This window comes from Eschrichtius robustus, chromosome 20, assembly GCF_028021215.1.
Source record: "Eschrichtius robustus isolate mEscRob2 chromosome 20, mEscRob2.pri, whole genome shotgun sequence".
NCBI classification, from domain to species: Eukaryota; Metazoa; Chordata; class Mammalia; order Artiodactyla; family Eschrichtiidae; genus Eschrichtius; species Eschrichtius robustus.
This window is the reverse complement of record NC_090843.1, coordinates 43,631,512-43,653,701: the sequence shown is the minus strand read 5'-3', so window position 1 is coordinate 43,653,701 and position 22,190 is coordinate 43,631,512. Positions and strand designations below refer to the sequence as shown.

Below are 22,190 nucleotides of genomic sequence, written 5' to 3'. Positions count from 1 at the left end.
CGACAGTTTTGATGCCAGTAACATATGTGAATTAAATTAAATTGCATTGCAGGATCCAGCCAGTCCGCTCTGACCCAGTCAGCATGCCAGGGTCATCCCGTCCAGTGTCTGATCGAAGGGGAATTTCCACCGTGATTGATGCTGCCTCAGGTAGAAAACTACCTCCAAAATGTTTACTGGGTATTTCTGTGCATTTTTAATTTCTTTTCTTGCACAATGTAGAGAGTATATATTTTTTGCCATTTTCCTCTTCTTTTTTCGGGGGGTGGTGGGGAGGGATGGCTGCGTGTGCCCATGCAGTTGTGTGTGCACGCGTGCGTGTGGGGGGGTGTGTGTGTGTGTATTAAAACAGTACTGTGCCTACATTTGCTGCTAAACGACGCCATGCATTTAAATATTGTTAAGGTTGGTGAATGATGCGGTGGAGTTGGCACTTGATTAAATGTAATGAACACAGTATTGAAGGCTACAGGGTTGATGACTGTTTTGCCTTTGATCTCTCAAATGTGGAGAAGCAACCTTGACAGAGAACGTAAATACAAGATATGGATTCAATTTACTCAACCTGTTGAGTATCACAGTGCCTGATCTGTGGAAGCAGAGAGTCCAAATGCTATAGCTTAAATGGTTTTATTATTGAAATGAAAGCATAAAGTTTAGAAATTCATTAACGTAACTCTATCTATCACAATGATTAACTTCCTGTCCTTGGAAGCAAGCCATGAATACGTGTCATCAGTACCTGGAAGTAAGTCTTTGTCTCTATAGGTGATAGTTGCTACATTAGGATTGTAAAACTGTTTTCTGCCAGGTGTGCCAAATAATAGAACTGTTTGTAATAATACATTTTCTCATCTCTAAATGCAGTCATAAAGAAAATAAGGACAGTGATGCTTTATATATGGTGCAGCTGCGGTGCATCTGAAGACATCATGCGGCAGGGTTTCATCAAAAAAAGTCTCTTACAAGTAGAATTATGAAACACTCCGTATTAGTCAAACAGTTGAGTCAGAGAGGATTTTAATCTATAGCAATTTCAAAATCCCTGGAGACAGCTGACTTGATTGAGGTTTAAAATGTGAAAGAAAAGGGAAACAAACACAAACCTGATTTGTGAAGGTCTCTTTTAAAAGACCAAAGCTTCTATTTCTGATTCTGTCTCTGGATGTGTTTCGAAGTTTGAAAGCTCATGGGTTTTGTACCTTTTCTTGGCGTTCTGAACTATTTGTCAGTGGAGTGTACCTTGTGTCTGATTGAGCTATCCACTTCCAGGGCTGTGCTTTCATTCTTAATGTAAACTCTTACTTTGGAGAACTCATACTTGTTCCTCTGCTGTAACTTGGCAACCAGGGTAGTCCCCTGGACACAAGCACAGAAATGTCTAAGGTCCCTAGCCTTGCACTGAATGAGATATTGAGATAGGTGACTTAAACAATAAATCTTTTTGATAGTTTCAGTCTGTCAATGCTAACAGATTCTGCTCATATGGAATTATCATTTACAATTGTGAATCCTGGAAATGATGTATTTTAACTTGAAGTATTTTATTCAAGATTTCAGTAGTAGGTTTTGTTGGTTTGGGGGTATTGTTTTTTTGTTTTTTTACGTTATTAAACTGCCATATTATTAATGCTTTAGCATCAGGTAACTAGCTATTGGTCAAGTGAAACACATGTCACTAAAGCAGTTCCCATGTGTGTTATTAAATGTGCCATATTCAGTGCACAATTCTGGGTTAAGACTTGTACTTATCACGTACCACTATCTCAATTTTAGCTCTTTGTAAAGTTCTCTCATGCCACAGAAAGGAACTTCAGTGAACTATTGCAACCATAGTTTTGTTTTACTCTGTTGCAAGAAGAGTTTTTAAGCTGATGTTTGAGCAGGGGATTCAGTCTTTGCCTTTGATTTACTTAGATTTCCATCAGAAAAACATGTAGGAGGTTCTAGGATATTGTTCTCCAACTCTGAGCCTCTGCCTGACAGTACTAATCTTTGGAGTAGAGAAGGATTTCTTGGTGACCAAGCTGTATTATTTTTCTCGGCCTCTTTTCACTCCAAAAAGCTGTAGCTCCTTTCAGAATGACAGCCAGAGAAATGAAATGTGTGTGCTACGTTCTCTAGCTGAGCTAAAGAAACCCCATAGATGAGGAATTAGATTCTATGAATTATCCTCTACCTCTCAAATGGTTTGCATCCCTTTTGGTGAACATGTTTTTTAAGTGGGTGAATAATGTTTTGTTGGGGAAACTTCATCTACTTCTATCTAGTAGGACCACTTTTTTAACAGTCTTACTTTCTATTGAGAAAAGATAGAGATAACAAGATAGAGGTTAGATGATTTGGGTTCTTTTTTTGAAATTTATTTTATTGAAGTATAGTTGATTTACAATGTGTTAATTTCTGCTGTACAGCAAAGTGATTCAGTTATACATATATACATTCTTTTTCATATTCTTTTCCATTGTGGTTTATCACAGGATATTGACTATAGTTCCCTGTGGTATACAGTAGGACTTTGTTGTTTATCCATTCTGTATATAATAGTTTGCATCTGCTAATCTCAAACTCTGATTTGGGTTCTTTATGAAAGGAAGTTTATGGGGAAATTCCGTTTTAGATTCTTCTACTAAAAAGAGTATAACATATTTTTATAATTGCTCCTGAACCAGGAAGTGCGTCTCCGATTATGACCCATGCATTGGAGGCAGCCGCATATTATGAAGATGCTAATCTGGAGTTTTGATTGCCTTTGCTTAGAGGGATATGACCAGTGTGGCACCTCCTCTTATCAGGGTTCATTGCTTTGTCTTACCATCAAGCAATTTATACGACTAAGTGTATTGTCTTTTTAATTGTTCCTGTGGCATATTTTTTTTTCTCCATTACCAGTAAAAGTGTAAAAAGTATGAGAAAAATGTCACCCTGGAGCAGCTCAATCATTTAAGCGTTCCAGTAAGTGTCGTCTCAAAATGTTACACTGAAGATCTTCCTTTGACAGCCTGACATGCATCCGCCATCAATTAAGTTACCTGAACTATTCTTGAATCTCTCTTTTAACAACATCACCTTTCTGGGAAAAGACTTTCATGTGTTTATAATCCCTTTCAATTGTGAAAGGTAACCCTTATTCTGGTTACCTTTATTTTAGTGGCAGCTCTTGCTCTGTCTGTCTAAACCAGTGGTAGTATAATTATTTTTCATCTAATTACTTTTCAGAGGCATAGTACTGAAAAGTTTAATGTGACACTATCACATCTTTTGGTGGCCGTGACAATTTTCAAAGTGAAAATATTATTTAAACCTTGGGTCTGTATGTTCTGTTTTAGGTATGTGTGTATCTTGCAGTGTTATTCTACTGAAACTAAAAGAGATCAGCAGGGCATTGTGCCACTCTTACTAGCAAATTTTTTTTTTTTTGATTTCTTGATCATATAGTATGTTTGTGCTTCACTCCTTCATATGGAAATATACCACCTAAACTACATGTTTTTCACTTATTAACTTTGATAATTTAGGCACAGTGTAAATTCCATGCCTTTAGATACCTATGAACCAGCTTCTAGCTGTCTCTCTCTATATATGTGTATTTTAGACTCAGCAGATCTATACTGCTTTATATGTAGATGTTACTTCCCATGACATGTTTCGTCTGATCTTTGGAGTTTCAAAAGATACTATCCTACCTCAGATTTTGAGTTTAGATAATTGTATGAGGTTCCCTTCTTGACTGAGGAGAAGACCATTCTGGAAATGGACTTTATAGGATTTATCCATACACACAGGCTACCCAGAAGAAATGGCATTTGAATGAACTGCTCCATTTTTCCGGTCCAACTGACTGACATCAGTTTCGGAATCATAGACAGTACGTCTAGACAAACCACTGCATGGATTACTTACTTTTTTTTTTTTTTCCTCTGTACATTCCTTTTTTTCCTAACATTCCTGGTTAGGTATCTAAGAATTTCTTCCCGTTGTTTGTCCTTTATAACATGTGTCCTTCTTTTGATAAAAGTGTAGGACCTGAAGAGGAAAAAAAAATACTGTCAATGTCCTGTTCAAACTTGTTTCCCACATTGGTGACTGAAGTACTTGTTCCAGGCCTTGCAGGCTGTACTTGTTGGATAACTTAATAACAACTCTAATTGCTTTTGAGTCATCCATACAGAGAGCCTAGAAAGATCTGGTTCATCCTAAGTTTGTTTGTCCTCGTTTGTAGTTTTACTATGGAAATTGGTGTTTACCAAGAAAGAACTCAAAGCAACTGAGATTTAAAGACAAACTTATGCCTGACTTGTATGAAGAGCAGACATCTTCGTCAAGCTCTACTAAAGTAAACATTTTATAGAGAAAATGTTATTAGAAGTGGTAAGAGCAGCATTGATGTACATTCCTGAGGCAGATGACAGTAGGAGAGGAAAAATTGTGACAGATAAGTAAAATGAGTTCTTATTCTTTAGGGCAGGCTTTTTGGTACATAAGGTATTGGTGCTACGTCAAACATTCCACTAAATAGGGACAAAGTTGCAGACCTGGTATTTGTTGTTGTTCTTGACTCAAGAGAAATGTTATTTTTGTTGTACAATTGCAGTCATCTAAATGATTTCTAAGGAATTAAGTAATTCAGGCTTCCAGCACCCAATTCTTCTGGAAAGCGAAATAATTTGTTTGCTTGAAGAAAATGCAAGCTGGTTTGATTTGATTGATTTTATAATGATCAACTGTGCCTATTTGTGTATTTGGCATTTGGTGCATCAGACCCTTAAAAGAACAAATAATACTCATTAGAAGAGTATGGTTGGGTAGGCAACAAGGATATTACTTGAGGCGTCAAATCTCTGCTGGAGGGACGTTCTGATAGAGGCATGCTTTTATCTTACAGAGATTTTTCTGATGCGCTGGGGGAAGCATATTCCTAAGGACTGTATTTCACTGTATCTACAGTTGCCATTTCAATCTGAGGCAGACAAACTTAGTTATTGCATCTTAAAGCCATCAGAGGCACAAGAGCTGCTGGTGGTAAGAAGCAAGAGATTTATAAGAAACACCATTTGGTCTACCATGGTGAGGCCACTTAGCTCCATGATTTTTTTTTGTTTTTAAACATCATTATTGGAGTATAACTGCTTTACAATGTTTCTGCTGTGTAACAAAGTGAATCAGCTATATGTATACGTATATCCCCATATCCCCTTTCTCTTGCGTTTCCCTCCCACCCTCCCTATTCCATCCCTCTAGGTAGTCACAAAGCACCGAGCTGATCGCCCTGTGCTCTGCGGCTGCTTCCCACTAGCTATCTGTTTCACATTTGGTAGTGTATATATGTCAGTGCTGCTCTCTCAGTTTGTCCCAGCTTACCCTGCCCCTTCCCCGTGTCCTCAAGTCCATTCTCTATGTCTGCGTCTTTATTCCTGTCCTGCCCCTAGGTTCTTCAGTACCAATTTTTTTTTTTTTTTTTAGATTCCATATATATGCATTAGCATACGGTATTTGTTTTTCTCTTTCTGACTTATTTCACTATGTATGACAGACTCTAGGTCCATCCACCTCACTACAAGTAATTCAATTTCGTTTCTTTTTATGGCTGAGTGATATTCCATTGTATATATGTGCCACATCTTCTTTATCCATTCATCTGTCGATGGACACTTAGGTTGCTTCCATGTCCTGGCTATTGTAAATAGCGCTGCAGTGAACATTGTGGTACATGACTCTTTTTGAATTATGGTTTTCTCAGGGTATATGCCCAGTAGTGGGATTGCTGGGTCATATGGTAATTCTATTTTTAGTTTTTTAAGGAACCTCCATACTGTTCTCCATAGTGGCTGTATCAATTTACATTCCCACCAACAGTGCAAGAGTGTTCCCTTGTCTCCACACCCTCTCCAGCATTTATTGTTTGTAGACTTTTTGATGATGGCCATTATGACCAGTGTGAGGTGATACCTCATTGTAGTTTTGATTTGACTTTCTCTAATGACTAGTGATGTTGAGCATCTTTTCATGTGTTTGTTGGCAATCTGTATCTTCTTTGGAGAAATGTCTATTTAGGTCTTTTGCCCATTTTTGGATTGGGTTGTTTGTTTTTTTTTTGATATTGAGCTGCATGAGCTGCTTATATATTTGGGAGATTAATCCAGCACCATGATTTTAAAACTAGAACTGAGTGACAGAAGCCATGATGTTATAATCATGGTCTTGAACTTTTGCTGAAACCTTCAACAAGTCATGTTTCCTACCTATCCATTCTTCTCTGCATCTGTAAAAAGAATTTAAGTTTCCCTATGTAAAAATTTGTTTCACCTCTTTTGGCAGGAATGTGTTCAAATTATTTCCTAAAATAATTCCCGGATATAAAGGATATAAAGTTCTTTTGAAATGTTGAGATATTTCTTTGAATAAACAATATGGTTTTCATTTAATAGAGTTCCAGATATTCTTTGTGATTATAAGGTGACGAAAACTCCAGGCATACTTGTACCTTGGGTATTCAAAGCCTATGTGGGATCAGTAAGAGGATTATGGATGAGGGTGAAATTAAAAGAAGGCTTAGTCCTGACCTGTGAACAGAGTCCCTCAGAGGGGAAGAAAGAGGTCAGTACTTTTACTTTGACACTATTTATACTTTAAACAGTAAATATTCAAACTAAGATATTAAGATTGGCTTTTCAATTAGAAATGAGGAAGTCTATGCATTATTTCACCTCTGATCTAATGAACACCTACTGCCTGTAGAGAATCAAAAATAAATTTTAGAGATTAAGAATATAGGGAAAAGACCTAGATTTCGCATCAGAAAAGTGCTCAGTCACATCTCTCTCCTTCTGATTTAAATACTCCTCTCATTCTTCTTTCTAATATTTATAGGATGTTAGAAGATGAAATTCAAGTTAACAATGTGGAAAATTTTAGCTCAGCACAATTAAGGAAAAAATCATTGCCCCACTTGAAAATGAAGAAACTGTAAACAGAAGTAGAAGAAGCTGCTGGGAAAGTTTTTTCTGATGACACATTACTTCTTTGAATAAATCTTTGTGTCAACTGAAGCCTCGCCTTTGCTTTCTCTGTTGCAAGCACCAAGTCCTTGACATGACTTTAAGTCTTTCCTAAGCATTTTGAGAAGGAATTGATGGAATTCTCCCTACTGTTGATATACCAGGTTACCACATATTTACATGGGACTTCTGGGCCAAAAAACCCAACATTTCTTTTTCGTACCTTTATTACTACATCTTTAATACAAGGCTGGACTGTTTATGTAGTCTGTTGCCTGAGACTGTGGTGGCAGAGGGACAATATTGGGGGCGGTATTAGAATTTGTTTAAGTCTGAACCGGGAATTCCATCTGTCTTAGTGACATTAGTGTCAAACTGTTAGTGCCACACTATTTTAAATTGTGTCCAAGAGCCTGAGGCTTATGCTTATAGGTGCCATCTATAAACTTAGAAACAAACAAAAGAGCCTCTCTCCATTGAATATGAAAGCCCAGTGAGCAATTAAAAAGCAGCCTGGGACCTCACCCGGGCAACTAGTCGGAACCAGAGCTCTTGATATTCCCCTGGATATTGTTGAAAACTGTCAGAGAAAAACTAAAGCAAATAATCAAAGTGGAAATAATTGTTCCCCGGAACAGTTTTGTTTTCGAAGCTTGGTGCAGTGGAAGGAATAGTGACTAGTCACTTATGAATCTTTGGTTCTAGTCTCAGCTCTGCTTGGAACTACCTCGTTAAGAACTTGCTTCAAAACCCAAGGCTTGCTTCTATAAAATGAAGAAAAGAATTGAAGTAGGTTATTTGCAAAGTCCCTTCCATCTTGAAAAATTGATACATCCGTACTTCAGATCACCTTTGAAGAATTTTTTTAAATTAGGGTACAGTTTACATATAGCAAAAATGCACATATCTTAATCATACAGCTTGATCAATTTTTATACCCATGTAATCACCAGGCAGATCAAGTTAGAATATTTCCATCATGCCAGAAAGTTCCTTTATTTCTCTTCCAGTCAAGACTACCTTTGGCCTAGACTATGACTTTTATCATCATAAGTTAGCTATATTGAACTTCGTGTAAATGGAATCATTCTGTACATACTCTTTTGTGTGTGGCTTCTTTTACTCAACTTAGTGTTTTCGAGATTCATCCAGGTATTACATGTGTCACCAGTTCATTTTTTTCTACATTGCAGTGTAGTTTGAATGTAACACAGTTTATATATCCATTACCTCATTGTTTTTAGCTTTTGGCATATTATTAATAAAGCTTCTATAAACTTTTCTGTATAAGTCTCTTTTTTTTTTTTTTTTGGACATATGCGTTCATATCTTTGGGGCCTATACCTAGGATTGGAAGTGCTGGCTCACAAGGTAGGCATGTGTTTAGCTTTATTAGGATCTGCCAAGAAAGTATCCCTAAATGACTCTACCATTTTTTCATTCTGAACAGCAATGTAGGAGCCGTTCTAGTGAATGTAAACTGGGGTTTTAATTTGCTTTTCTCTGATGAATACTGATATTGTGCACCTTGAATATACTTACTGGCGATTTGGATATCTTCTTTTGCAATGTATTTGCGAAGTCTTTCACCAATTTTTGTTGGGTCTACTGTCTTTATTGAATTTCAGGGGTTCTTTAACTATTCTGGGTAAGGTCTTTCATTGGATATTTTGCCAATATGTTCTTTCAGTTCATTGCCTTTTCACTTTCTTATTGGTGTTTTTTGACAAGCGGAAACCCAAACTTTCCATTGTTTTTCCTTTCCTGTTTTCTGATGCTTTTCACTAGTAATTGTATGGTTTTGGCCTTTGCATTTAGGTCTATTATCCTTTTCAAATTATTTTTTATTACGATATGAGGCAAGGATCAAGGTTCAGTTTCTTCCGTACAAATGTCTTGTTGTTCCTGCACTGTTCATTGAAAAGATAGGCCTTTCGATGACACCTTTTCTTTTTTTTAAATTTATTTTTGGCTCTGCTGGGTCTTCGTTGCTGTGTCCGCTTTCTCTAGTTGCGGCGAGCGGGTGCTACTCTTCGCTGTGGTGCGTGGGCTTCTCGTTGCAGTGGCCTCTCCTCTTGCAGGGCATAGGCTCTAGGGCGTGCGGGCTTCAGTAGTTGTGGCACATGGGCTCAGTAGTTGTGGTTCACAGGCTCTAGAGCACAGGCTTAGTAGTTGTGGCGCACGGGCTTAGTTGCTAAGCGGCATGTGGGATCTTCCTGGACCAGGGCTCGAACCCGTGTCCCCTTGATTGGCAAGCGGATTCTTAACCATTGCACCACCAGGGAAGTCCCGATGATGCCTTTTAAAAAAATCATATTTTACCTGGATTCTCTATTTTCTTCCACATATGTGTGTGTGTGTGTGTGTGTATGTGTGTGTGTATATATATATATATATATATATATATGTCTTTATACCACTATCGTACTATCTTAAAAACTGTAGCTGTTTAGTAAGTTTTGAAATGTAGCAGATTAATGTCTCTACTTTTTTTTTTCAAGTATATCTTGGCTATTCTAGAATATAGAATATAAATTCATGTATCAATATATCTTTGCATTTCCACACACATGCGTATGTACACACATACCAGTGGATGGTATGGTCCACAGACATCTGGAAGTCCCCAATACACTTCCAAGGGGTCAGTGCGTGAAAACTATTTTTATAAATATGAAGTCATTATTTGTCTTTTTTATACTGTCTTGACATTTAGTATAGATTGTGCTGAAGCAATGGTAGATAAAACTGCTGGCATCTTAGCATAGTAAAAAGCAGTGGCACCAAACTATGCTTGTAGCCAATGCAACCTGCTCACAGTTAAGAAAAAAAAAAAAGATATAATTACTTCAGGCTGTCTTTGATATAGTCAACATTATTAATTTTACTAAATTTTTAAATCTAATACATTTTATTAAATTTTCATGCTTGTGTACTTCTTTTTAATGTTCTATATATCACAGTCAAATTAATGCACAGTGGTTGTCTTGAGGAAATGCACTTGTGTGTTTGTTGTGCACTGAACTAGCAACTGTTTTCATGGAATGCAATTTTACTTGAAAGAACAGCTGACAAACTATGTTTATTCAGACATTGGTATTTGGCAGAAATTTTCTCAAAAATAAACAAAGTAAGCCTGTCATTTCAAAGAAGACAACTGACAGTATTTACTACCAATGATAGAAATTCTAGTCTTCAACTGAAGATTGGAAATTTGGAAACCATGTATCTACCAGTCTGCTTAACAGGTTCCCAATACTTAAACACATTTCTGATGAGATAGGTGGTGATGTTGACTAGTGTGATATTTTATATCATAAAGTAAATCAACATTTGGAAGATCTGAAATATTTTCCAAATGACCAACCTTATGATATGATAAAATTATGTCTGGGTAATGGACTCATTCCAAGTGCAAGATAGGACAAAGGATTTTAATATGACAGAGTCCAAAAGTTAATTGGTATGGTTTCAGATATCATTGTAACTAATTTGTTAAGTGTAATATCAAAGAAGAATATCCCCAGAATCTGAAAAGGCTCAGAATATGAATATGCTGCATCCTTTTCCAATCACATTTCTCAGTGAGGCCAACTTGTCTTCACATACTTCAACCAAAACAACATATCACAACAGATCAAATACATAAGCTGATAGGAGAATCCACCTGTTATCTATTATAAAGATTTCTCTCAAAAAAAGTAAAAATGTCACTCTTTCTCACTATTAGTTTGGAAATTATTTTTAATAAAAATACTATTTATTTTTTTTTTTTTTAATTTTTTTTTTTTATTTATTGGCTGCGTTGGGTCTTCATTGCTGCATGCGGGCTTTCTCTTGTTGTGGCAAACGGGCTACTCTTCGTCGCATTGCGCGGGCTTCTCATTGCGGTGGCTTCTCTTGTTGTGGAGCACAGGCTCTAGGCGCACGGGCTTCAGTAGTTGTGGCACGCTAGCTCAGTAGTTGTGGCTCCCCAGCTCTAGAGCGCAGACACAGTAGTTGTGGCACAAGGGCTTATTTGCTCTGCAGCATGTGGGATCTTCCCGGACCAGGGCTCGAACCCGTGTCCCCTGCATTGGCAGGCAGATTCCTAACCACTGTGCCACCAGAGAAGTCCCAATAAAAATACTATTTAAACAGCCTATGCCACAGAGATACAAAAAATCATAAGAGAATACTATGAACAGTTCTATTCCAGCGAATTGGACAACCTAGGAGAAATGGAAAAATTTCTAGAAACATATAACCTTCCAAAACTGAGTCAGGAAGAAATAAACTGAATCAGACCAATCACTAGTAGTGAAATTGAATTTGTATTTTTAAAAAATCCTAGCAAACAGAAGTCCAGGAATGGACAGCTTCCCAGGGAAATTCTCCCAAACATATAAGAGCTATAACATATCCTCAAGCTAGTCTAAAAAACTGAAGAGGATGGAACACCCCCAAACTCATCCTATACGGCCATCATTACCGTGATACCAAAACCAGACAAAGGCACTACAAAAAAAGAAAAATATAGGCCAATATCTCTGATGAATATAGATGCAAAAAATTCTCAACAAACTATTAACAAATTAAATTCAGCAGTATATAAAAAGGATCATACACCATGATCAACTGACATTTATTCCAAGGATGCAAGAATGGCTCAGTATCTGCAAATCAATCAATGTGATACACTGTATTAACAAAAGGAAGGATGAAAATCATATGATCATCTCAACAGATGCAGAAAAAGCACTTGACAAAATCCAATGTCCATTCATGATAAAAACTGTCATCAAAGTGGGTACAGCGGAGCATATCTCAACATAATAAAGACCATTTATGACAGACCCACAGCTAACATTATACTCAACTGTGAAAAGCTGAAAGCTTTCCCTCTAACATCAGGAACACGACAAGGATCCCCACTCTCATCACTTCTATTTAACATAGTATTGGAAGTCCTAGCTACAGAAATTAGACAAGAAAAAGAAATAAATGGCATTCAAATTGGAAGGGAAGAAATAAAACTGTCACTATTTGCAGATTACATGATATTATGTATGGAAAATACTAAAGTCTCCACCAAAAAACTATTAGAGCTAATAAATGAATTCAGCAAGGTTGCAGGATACAAGATTAATATACAGAAATATGTTGCTTAGCTATACACTAATAATGAACTATCAGAAAGAGAAATTAAGGAAACAGTTAATTTAGAATTGGATTAAAAAGAATAAAATACCTAGGAATAAACTTAACCAATGATATGACCATAGGGGTTAATATCCAAAATATATACGTAGCTCATTCAAAAAAAAAAAAAAAAAACCAATTAAAACATGGGTAGAAGACCTGAATAGACATTTTTCCAAAGAAGACATACAGATGGCCAAAAACCACATGAAAAGAAGCTCAGCATTGCTAAGCAAAGGAGAAATGCAAATCAAAACCATGATGAGGTATCACCTCACACCTGTCAGAAAGGCTATTATCGAAAAGTCTACAAGTAACAAATGTTGGAGAAAAGGGCACCCTAGTACACTGTTGGTGGGATTGTAATTTGGTGCAGCTACTATGGGAAACAGTATTGATATTCCTCAGAAAACTAAAAATAGAACTTCCATATGATCCAGCAATTTCACTCCTGGGTATATATCTGAAGAAATAAAAGCACTAATTCAAAAAGATATATGAACCCCAATGTTCATAGTAGCATTATGCACAATAGTCAAGAAATAGAAGCAACCTAAGTGCCCATCAACAGATGAATGGATAAAGAAGATGTGGTATATATGTACAATGGAATATGACTCAGCCATAATAAAGAATGAAATTCTGCCATTTGCAACAATGTAGATGAACTTGGAGAGTATTATGCTTAGTGAAGTAAGTCAGACAGAGAAAGACAAATACTCCATGTTATCACTTACATGTGGAGTCAAAAAAATAAGGCAAATGAATGTATATAACAAAACAAAAACAGACTAACAGATATAGAGATCAAACTACTAGTTACCAGTGGGGAGAGGGAAAGAGGAAGGGGCAAGATAGAGGTAGGTAGGGGATTAAGAGGCACAAACCACTATGTATAAAATAAGCAACAAGTATATAGTCATTATTTTGTAATAAATTTAAATGGAGTATAAAAATATTGAATCACTATGTTGTATACCGGAAACTAGTATAATATTGTAAATCATCTATACTTTGATAAAAATTTATGTAATATACCATCAAAGAAAGAAAGAATGTCATTATTTGTAATGGCTCAAAACTAAAATGTCACTTAGTTTAATACATAAAGTGATTCTTGTTGTTTTTTAATGAGTTAATACATAAATATTTTCAATATTGATAGATATAATCACATAAACCAAAGCTCTTTGGAGTCCTCAATCTTTAAGAGCACAAAGGGGTCTTGATTCCCAAAAATGTTTGAAAACTATTGAGAGACAGAGAGAGAGAGATATATATTATATATATATACATATATATATATATATATGTATATATATGCCCCCCACACACATATTAAGTATATATTCATCTCTACAGAAATTTAGATGAGATTTGATTCACATTTCATTGAATCTGTGGATCAAATTTGGGAGATTTGACATCGTAACAATATTGAATCTTTGAATACATGAATCTTCTTTAGCTATCCATTTATTTAGGCCTTCTTTAATTTCTCCTAATATTTGTTAACTTTTAATGTAAAAGTCATACATATTTTGTAAAATTTATTTCAATTATTTGATGTTTTGATGCTATTATAAATAGCATGTTTTATTTTTCAGGATTTTTCCATAGTATATAGAATACAATGATTTTTTTTTTTTTTGGTACATTTAAATTGTATCCAGAATCCTTTATAAGTTCATGTATTAATTCTAATAGATTCGTTTGGATTTTCTGCTATGCAGTCATGTCATCTGCAAATAAAGATGGTTTTATTTCTTTCCAATCTTTATACCTTTTATTTCTTTTCCTCCCTTATTGTACTTGCTTAGATCTCTAGTACAATGTTGAGTAGAAGTGATGATATTGAACATTCTTGTCTTCTTAATCCTAGAGAGAAGTGTTTAATATTTCACTATTAAATATAATGTTAGATGTAGTTGTTTTGGGTGTTCTTTTACAAATGAAAACCTACATTCCTCTACTGTATTATTCCTATATTGGAACTCCTACATTCTTATATCATTCCTTCATTGGAATGGCAAAAAGATGGACAAAATCCATAAAAGAACCAATCTGACATTCTAAAACTGAAAAATATAATATATTAAATAAATAATTTATTGAATGGGCTTAACAGCTGACTGGATGCATAGGAAGAAAGAATTAGAAACCCAAAAACAAGTCAGAACTTATCAAAACTGAAGTAAAGAAAGAAGAAAATAATGAAATGCAACAGAACTCAGTGTGAGAAGTGTGGGGGGTAATATTTAACTGTCTAACATACGTGCAGTTGTTAACACATGGATGGAAAGAAGGAGAGGATAAGACAAAAGAAATAAATGAAGGGCTGAGAATTTTCTAAAATTAAAGACATCAACTCAAATTTCAAGAAGCTTAGCATGCCCCAAGTAGGATAAATATAAAGAAGACCATACCTTAGCATATCAGAACCAAAATCTTGAAGTCCAAAAATCTTGAAGCAATTTTAATAAGCCTACCATGTTTCTTTATTTCTTAGGTTCATATTTGGGTGAGGATCTAAAGTTTTGACAAAATTAGGGTGATTTTAAGTTTCTTTGACAGTATGAGATCCCTGTCTCCCAGTGCTCTGTGAGGAATCTTCAGGATATTTGCCATTAGACAGAAGTAAAAGAAATGGGGAACCAGTATTTACTTATAAACAGCTATGTGCCCAACATTGTGGTAGGTGTTTTCACATGGCTTATCTCATTTAATCATATTTAATTAGGATCACAGGTCCATTTCAGAAATATGCAAAGAGTGGGCTTTGAGACACCTAGTTCGTGATACTCAGAAATACTTAAAGTGCATTATGGTGACACCTCAGATAAGTCCAGACCTCTTTTTACCCTGCCTGATCAAATATTCATTTCAAAACACTGTATGCTGAAATGAGCCACGTGGGAGTTGAAGAGAATCAACCATTCAGGTGGTGAAAATGTGTGAATGCAGCTGGCAGATGAAGTTCCAGCGTGATGAATTCCCAGCTTGTCCTTATTGCTTCAGGCAACGACTGACAGGCCTGACTGGTCATTGGCTTTCCATTTCTGGCATTGATAGGACTGAAAATTCTTAGTGTCACAGATACTTAAAAGCTGTCCCTGTTAGAGTGGATACAAACAGTGCTGGAGGGTCCTTATTGCATAGAGGTGTAATCAATATGGTCTAGAGTTCTTGACCTGAACCTGTAATTATCTGTATGTTGTAAAGGTGGCTTATTGTTAAAGAAAATGCTTATAATCAGAACTTTGGGGCTAAGTTGTGAATGAAGTGAAGAAAAATAGAGGCTTTGTCTCTCTCTTTCTACTTCCTAGTATTTAAGAGGCAATCATAATAATCACAGATCAGGGTATTCTTAAAGGATTAGAACATTGTATCTTTAGGATTTTGGGTGCTGAAGTTTAAATTTTACCTCTGATGCAAAAGTCGTGTCTTCAGTGTTTGCAGCTTGTGATTGTGATTTTTCAGATTCCAAAGTAGAATTTCTTTTCATTGATTTAAATACTTGGATTTGAGGGACTTCCCTGGTGGCGCAGTGGTTGAGAATCCGCCTGCTAATGCAGGGGACACCGGTTCGAGCCCTGGTCCGGGAAGATCCCACATGCTGCGGAGCAACTAAGCCCATGTGCCACAACTACTGAGCCGCGTGCCACAACTACTGAAGCCCGCGTGCCTAGAGCCCGCGCTCCGCAACAAGAGAAGCCACCACATTGAGAAGTCTGCGCACCGCAACGAAGAGTAGCCCCTGCTCGCCGCAACTAAAGAAAGCCCGCACGCAGCAACGAAGACCCAGCACAGCCAAAAATAAGTAAATAAATAAATAAATTTATTAAAAAACAAAACAAATACTTGGATTTGAAGTGCAGCTTAAATGATAACACATTTGAGTTTGACCTTTTCCTGCAGCTAAGTGTATGCTGAAAAAAGAAATTGGGTAAGCAGACGTTATGGCATCCATGACCCATGGGTGGGAGTGAGTAGAAGGATGTGACACTGGTAGCAAATTTTAAGTTACTATATGTTCCAATGTGTTTAAGTATATTGTGATCGAGATTAACTTGCCATGAGAAAATAGTAGAAGTGGAGTTATAAAAGCACTTAACAGTCAATGTGGATCCTGATTGCTCTGTCACTGCTTGGCTTAAGATACCTCTGGCTGGCATTATTATTAGATTACCTTATGCGTAGGATGCCTTGAAAAAGAGGGGAAAAGTAATGCCTTGTAATAAAGGGCTATTTGAAAACAAGGGCTGTCTTTGTATTTCCACATGCCTGGTATTGGTGCCTGCCACAGAGCAGATAATCAGTATTTGTCACATTGTTGATTTCTGATAAAACGTTAAGTCTTTTTCTTTTTTAATTAATTAATTTATTTATTTTTGGCTGCGTTGGGTCTTTGTTGCTGTGTGCGGGCTTTCTCTAGTTGCAGCGAGCGGGGGCTTCTCTTGTTGCAGAGCACGGGCTCTAGGCACACGGGCTTCAGTAGTTGTGGCACATGGGCTCAGTAGCTGTGGCTCGCAGGCTCTAGAGTGCAGGCTCAGTAGTCATGGTGCACAAGCTTAGTTGCTCTGTGGCATGTGGGATCTTCCCAGACCAGGGCCCGAACCCGTGTCCCCTGCATTGGCAGGCAGATTCTTAACCACTGCACCACTAGGGAAGTCCCTAAGTCTTTAAATATATCACAAAATGTTTTAAATTTAATAATGTTGCATCTTTTTGTATACAGTACCTCACTTAAACCTAGAAAATGTAATCTTGACCTAGAGTCCATTATTAAGGTTGTTATTAGGTTGCTGTTATGCTTATGGTCACTATTCCTTTGTTTGGGTCCTTGGTAAACTGTGTAGTCAGTTGAAATATTTTATAGAGCGTTTCAAATGATCTTTCGTGTCATTTTTTTAAAAAGCAGCATTATGTTTGAGTGGTATGTTTCTCACCTTTGATACTTTTACATAACTGGACAATAAAAATAAAGAAATTATGGCCCTCAACTCAGTCATGCTTTAGTCTTATTAGGCTGGCATGGAAATTTGTGTTTGAAGGTTATCTTTATAAAGCAATAATTGCCAAATTCCTGCTTCCTGGGATCTGTTGTCAAGCCTGACAAACATCCACTGAAAGGAATGGACTTGCTTGTGTCTTCTGGTCATACTAGGCTAGCTTCCAGACATTGTTTTGTGGATATTTGGGACTATCTTTTAAGCTAGCCCATCTTATACATGGGCCCAGGATATTGGCATATAGGGATCTGACCTAAATTCCATTAAAGCAAAAAGTTTTCTTTTGAATTGCTACCATTTTGGTAATGCCATTACAGTCCAGTGGCTTGTACTTATTATGCTCTAGGCGGTCCTGTGTGACATGCCATCTTGAGTCTTAAACCTGTTTTACTTTGGTTTCTAAGAATACTGGAGAGACCGTATTTACGCTATAAATGCTCAGTGTTATGATTGTAGAGAATACCAAAAGATGCACTTGAAACTTGAACTCTCCACTTAGTCATCCATTTTTTAGAGGAATTTATATAGTTTTCAAGTAAAGAATGTTTGTATGATTGGGAAAAGACTCCTTCACCCTTCGGCTTCTCTCTACCTAAAGAGGACACTTAGAGCATCCACAATAATCCCTTTGAAATTCTCCAGTCAGGCTGACTTTTCCTATGTCAGAGATTTTGAGCCATAAGTGAATACCTCTAATCAGAGTTTTTATCTCTGTGGTAGGGTCCCAGTTCCTGAATCAGAGGGCCTACGCCAGAGAGACCTTAGAAAAATGTTGGTGTGGTGTCTGAAACTTTTCATTTGCCTTGAAACATGTTCTTAATTTTACTTTTTCTTCCAGTCGACCTCGTTGATTAATTACTTTCTCCTCTGTTCTTAAACTTTTACTGTTGTGTTTATCACCTCATATTAAAGTTCGTTGGGAACCATTTCCCTTTCAAAACTGTGAGCTCATCTTTGAACTCCCCGCAGCACCCTGAATGGTTCAGACACATAATAGGCACTCAATAGATTTTAATGAATTCAGCATTTTAGCATGGAATATTGAAACCAAACTTTTGAATTTGAGTAGGCACAGTAGTTGCCTCCTAGGAGGGGAACTGAGTGGGTAGGGAACAGAAGTGAAAAGAAGACTTTCTTTTCACTGTTGCCTTTTAGAACATGAAGCTGCATTATCCTTGCAAAACATAAATGAAGCTCTTCTTAACACCTGACATATTTTCCAGAATTTGACAGGTTACCATCAACAACAAGATATTATTGTTTGTTTATTTATTTATACAAATAAAGAAACTGAGATTAAAGGGTGTTCAATAACCTGTGTATGGTTACATAGTTAGTAGGTGATAGAGCAAAGTATGAATCAGGACGACCTTTACTTTCTCCAGGATATTGAATACCATTCTCGGCCACAATAGCCTACCTTGATTTTGTTCATACAATCAGCAGGGAGCAGGGTAGGTGTCTGACCTAGGAACTATCCTTACTTACTTCTTATACATGTACTGTGTACATCACAGAAACCACAAAATACAGCACCTCCACTCTTTGAGTGGCACCTCTGTTTTAAGAGGCCATTGGCCCAACCTCTTTGATGAGGTTTTGATGATTGAAGACTGTTGTGCTCATGGCTCACCTAGATATCCCTGCAGCTCACAGACTCTTACCCTTTAAGCAGTGAACATTTATTTTCAGCTAGGAAAGCCACCATCAATCAGGTAATGTTTTCTCAAGCTGAAAAAGGCTTTTACTAAAGAATGGTGATTGCCCAAGGTCACATTTCTTTACCCATCTACTTGTGGGAAAACGCAGACTAAAGGAATACTAGTGTTTGAAACTCACAATTTATTCTGTATTTGCTGGGGAGGGGTGGGAGAGGCAGAGTGATTATATTTCTCTTGGAAATATTGTGAATTGCATTTTCAAAATATGGGTGAAAGCATAAAAGAAGCCAAAAAACACTCTGATTCTAAATGGACCTGACACCTTGATCTTCTATCATGGCATAACATATGAGTGGAGGTTCCCAATGGACCTTTCTACACTACAGTATTTATTCCTATAAAGATCTAAGAGTTTTTAGTCGCTTTGAAACTTGCTAAGAGCTGTTCAGATCCCATTCACTGGACTTGTGTTTTTACATGTTAAAGTTATTCTGGTTTGTTTAGTATAGTTCATTCAGAAGTACCACACTGCTCAAATTCTGAATAATAATATTAGGCTTTTCAATAAAGTTAAAAAGTAGAGCTCAGATATGAAAGTATACCTGAGAGAAAAATGTTTTTGCTTTGCTTTTCTTGTACATTAATGTTTAGGGACTACGGGGTCTTAAACTGACCGATTTTATCCCTCTGTATTTTCACGTGCAAAATGGTAACTAAATTTTGCCTTCTGTTTCATTAATATGATCGAAATACTAATAAATTGAAAGGTGCTAAGATGATACTTCTATCAGTTCCTGCTCTTGATGGTGGAATTTTCACTGTAGTTTGCTTTAATACTGTGGTGTCAAGAATAAACAATGGTTCATTATGGTTTAATTTTAATAGTATGGTTTTAAGAATAAAAAATTACTAAAAAATCTCAATGAATATAGTACCATTTACATTCACAAAAATAGCTCTATGTAAATTAGTAGATGTACTTAGCTGAGACAAAATTATTTTGAGGTTGTGATCACCAAAATTAATGTAAATTAATATAATTTTGAATTACGCACTTCCTTACTTATGAAGAAAACCAAACTACATTATTCTAGGAAAGTTATAGAAGTAAGGGGAAATAAATAGGATATTTGACATCTCTACTTAAATCTTGAGTTACATGCAGCCCATATAGTTTCTGTGCTGCATATTAAATTCCATATATAATGAATAATAGTGGTTTTTGGTAACAGTTGGTTGCTTAATATACTGTGCTAAGCATTTCACATGCATTACCTTCTTTATTCTTCACAGAAATCCTGTGAGATAAAAGTATTGTTATAATTTCCTTTTTACAGAATAAGGAGCTATGGCTCAAGAGAAATTATGGACACTATACTACTTCCCATTTTGACAGTGCCATCTGAATTTCTTTATCGTGAACATGTTTTACACAGATATTTATTAAAATATATTTTTGATAAATGCATTTTGGGGATAGACAGGTGTATAGTGTATGAACTTTGTGATCAAATGTAGGTCTGACTTCCATTTCTGTAGCCAGCCAGCTATATTACCTCCAGTCTCTTTGTCCTTAAGAATAGTATGAAAATACCTGTCTACTGTGTTGTGAGAATTAATAGAGGTAACATTTGTATATCTTCTGGCCACTGTTTGGATACATAACAAGGACTCATTAAATGTTAGTTCTCTCCTTGTTACTTTATTTCAGTAAGAGCAGGAGGAGGGGGGGAGGAGGAGGAGGGGGGGTAATTTTTGCTACGTCCCAATGTTTTTGTTTTGCTCTTTAGTATATTATGTTTATTCCTCAGTCTCCCTATGGAGAATGATTTTACTATTGTCCTTATTTTATAACTGAGGAAACAGAGAAGTGCTAGATCCCAGGTTGGAGGCCAGGTAGTCTAATTCCGGAGCTTGTTTTTTTTCTTTTTCTTTTTTTTTTAATACATTGGACTACAATTGCTTCACAATACTCTGTTAGTTTCTGTTGCACAACAAAGCAAATCGGCCATCTGCATACACTTGTCCCCATATCCCCTCCCTCTTGAGCCTCCCTCCCAACCTCCCTATCCCACCCCTCTAGGTCATCGCAAAGCACCGAGCCCATCTCCCTGTGCTATGCTGCTGCTTCCCACCAGCCAACTATTTTACATTCAGTAGTGTATATATGTCGATGTTACTCTCACTTCACCCCAGCTTCGCCCTCCCACCCCATGTCATCAGCTCGATTCTCTACGCCTACCTGTTTATTACTGCCCTGCAACTAGGTTCATCAGTACCATTTTTTTTTTGATTCCATATATATGCATTAGCATACGGTATTTGTTTTTCTCTTTCTGACTTACTTCACTCTGTATGACAGACTCTATGTCCACCCACCTCACTACAAATAACTCAATTTTGTTTCTTTTTATGGCTGAGTAATATTCCATTGTATATATGTGCCACATTTTCTTTATCCGTTCATCTGTCGATGGACATTTAGGTTGGTTCCATGTCCTGGCTATTATACATAGTGCTGCAATGAACAGTGTGGTGCATGTCTCCTTTTGAATTATGGTTTTCTCAGGGTATATGCAAGTAGTGGGATTGCTTGGTCGTATGGTAGTTCTAATTTTCGTTTTTTAAGGAAACTCCATACTGTTTTCCATAGTGGTTGTATCAATTTACATTCACACCAACAGTGTAGGAGGGTTGCCTTTTCACCACAACCTTTCCGGCATTTATTGTTTCTAGGTTTTTTGATAATGGCCATTCTGACCGGTGTGAGGTGATGCCTCATTGTAGTTTTGATTTGCATTTCTCTAATAATTAGTGATGTTGAACATCTTTGCATGTGCCTCTTGGCCAACTGTGTGTCTTCCTTGGTGAAATGTCTATTTAGGTCTTCTGCCCATTTTTTAACTGGATTGTTTGTTTTTTTGATATTGAGCCCCATGAGCTGTTTGTATATTTTGGAGATTAATCCTTTGTCTATTGTTTCATTTGCAAATATTTTCTCCCATTCTGAGGGTTGTCTTTTTGTCTTGTTTGTGGTTTCCTTTGCTGTGCAAAAGCTTTTAAATTTAATTAAGTCCCATTTGTTTATTTTTGCTTTTATTTCTGTTACTCTAGGAGGTGGGTCAAAAAAGATCTTGCTGTGGTTTATGTCAAAGTGTGTTTTTCCTATGTTTTCCTCTAAAAGTTTTATAGTGTCTGGTCTTACATTTAAGTCTTTAATCCATTTGGAGTTTATTTTTGTGTATGGTGTTAAGTAGTGTTCTAATTTCATTCTTTTACATGTAGCTGTCCAGTTTTCCCCACACCACTTATTGAAAAGGCTGTCTTTTCTCCATTGT

At 36.6% G+C, this 22,190-nt stretch overlaps 1 protein-coding gene across 3 annotated transcripts in view; it reads left to right on the top strand.

Annotated features, from left to right (window-relative positions):
* Nucleotides 1-22,190, top strand: part of BCAS3 (BCAS3 microtubule associated cell migration factor) — a 568,366-nt gene that overhangs the window by 287,855 nt on the left and 258,321 nt on the right. For all 3 annotated transcript variants that reach the window (XM_068530786.1, XM_068530787.1, XM_068530788.1), the window contains exon 22: nucleotides 53-150. In XM_068530786.1, the coding sequence (XP_068386887.1) occupies nucleotides 53-150 (98 nt within the window). The remainder of the gene's footprint in view (nucleotides 1-52; nucleotides 151-22,190) is intronic.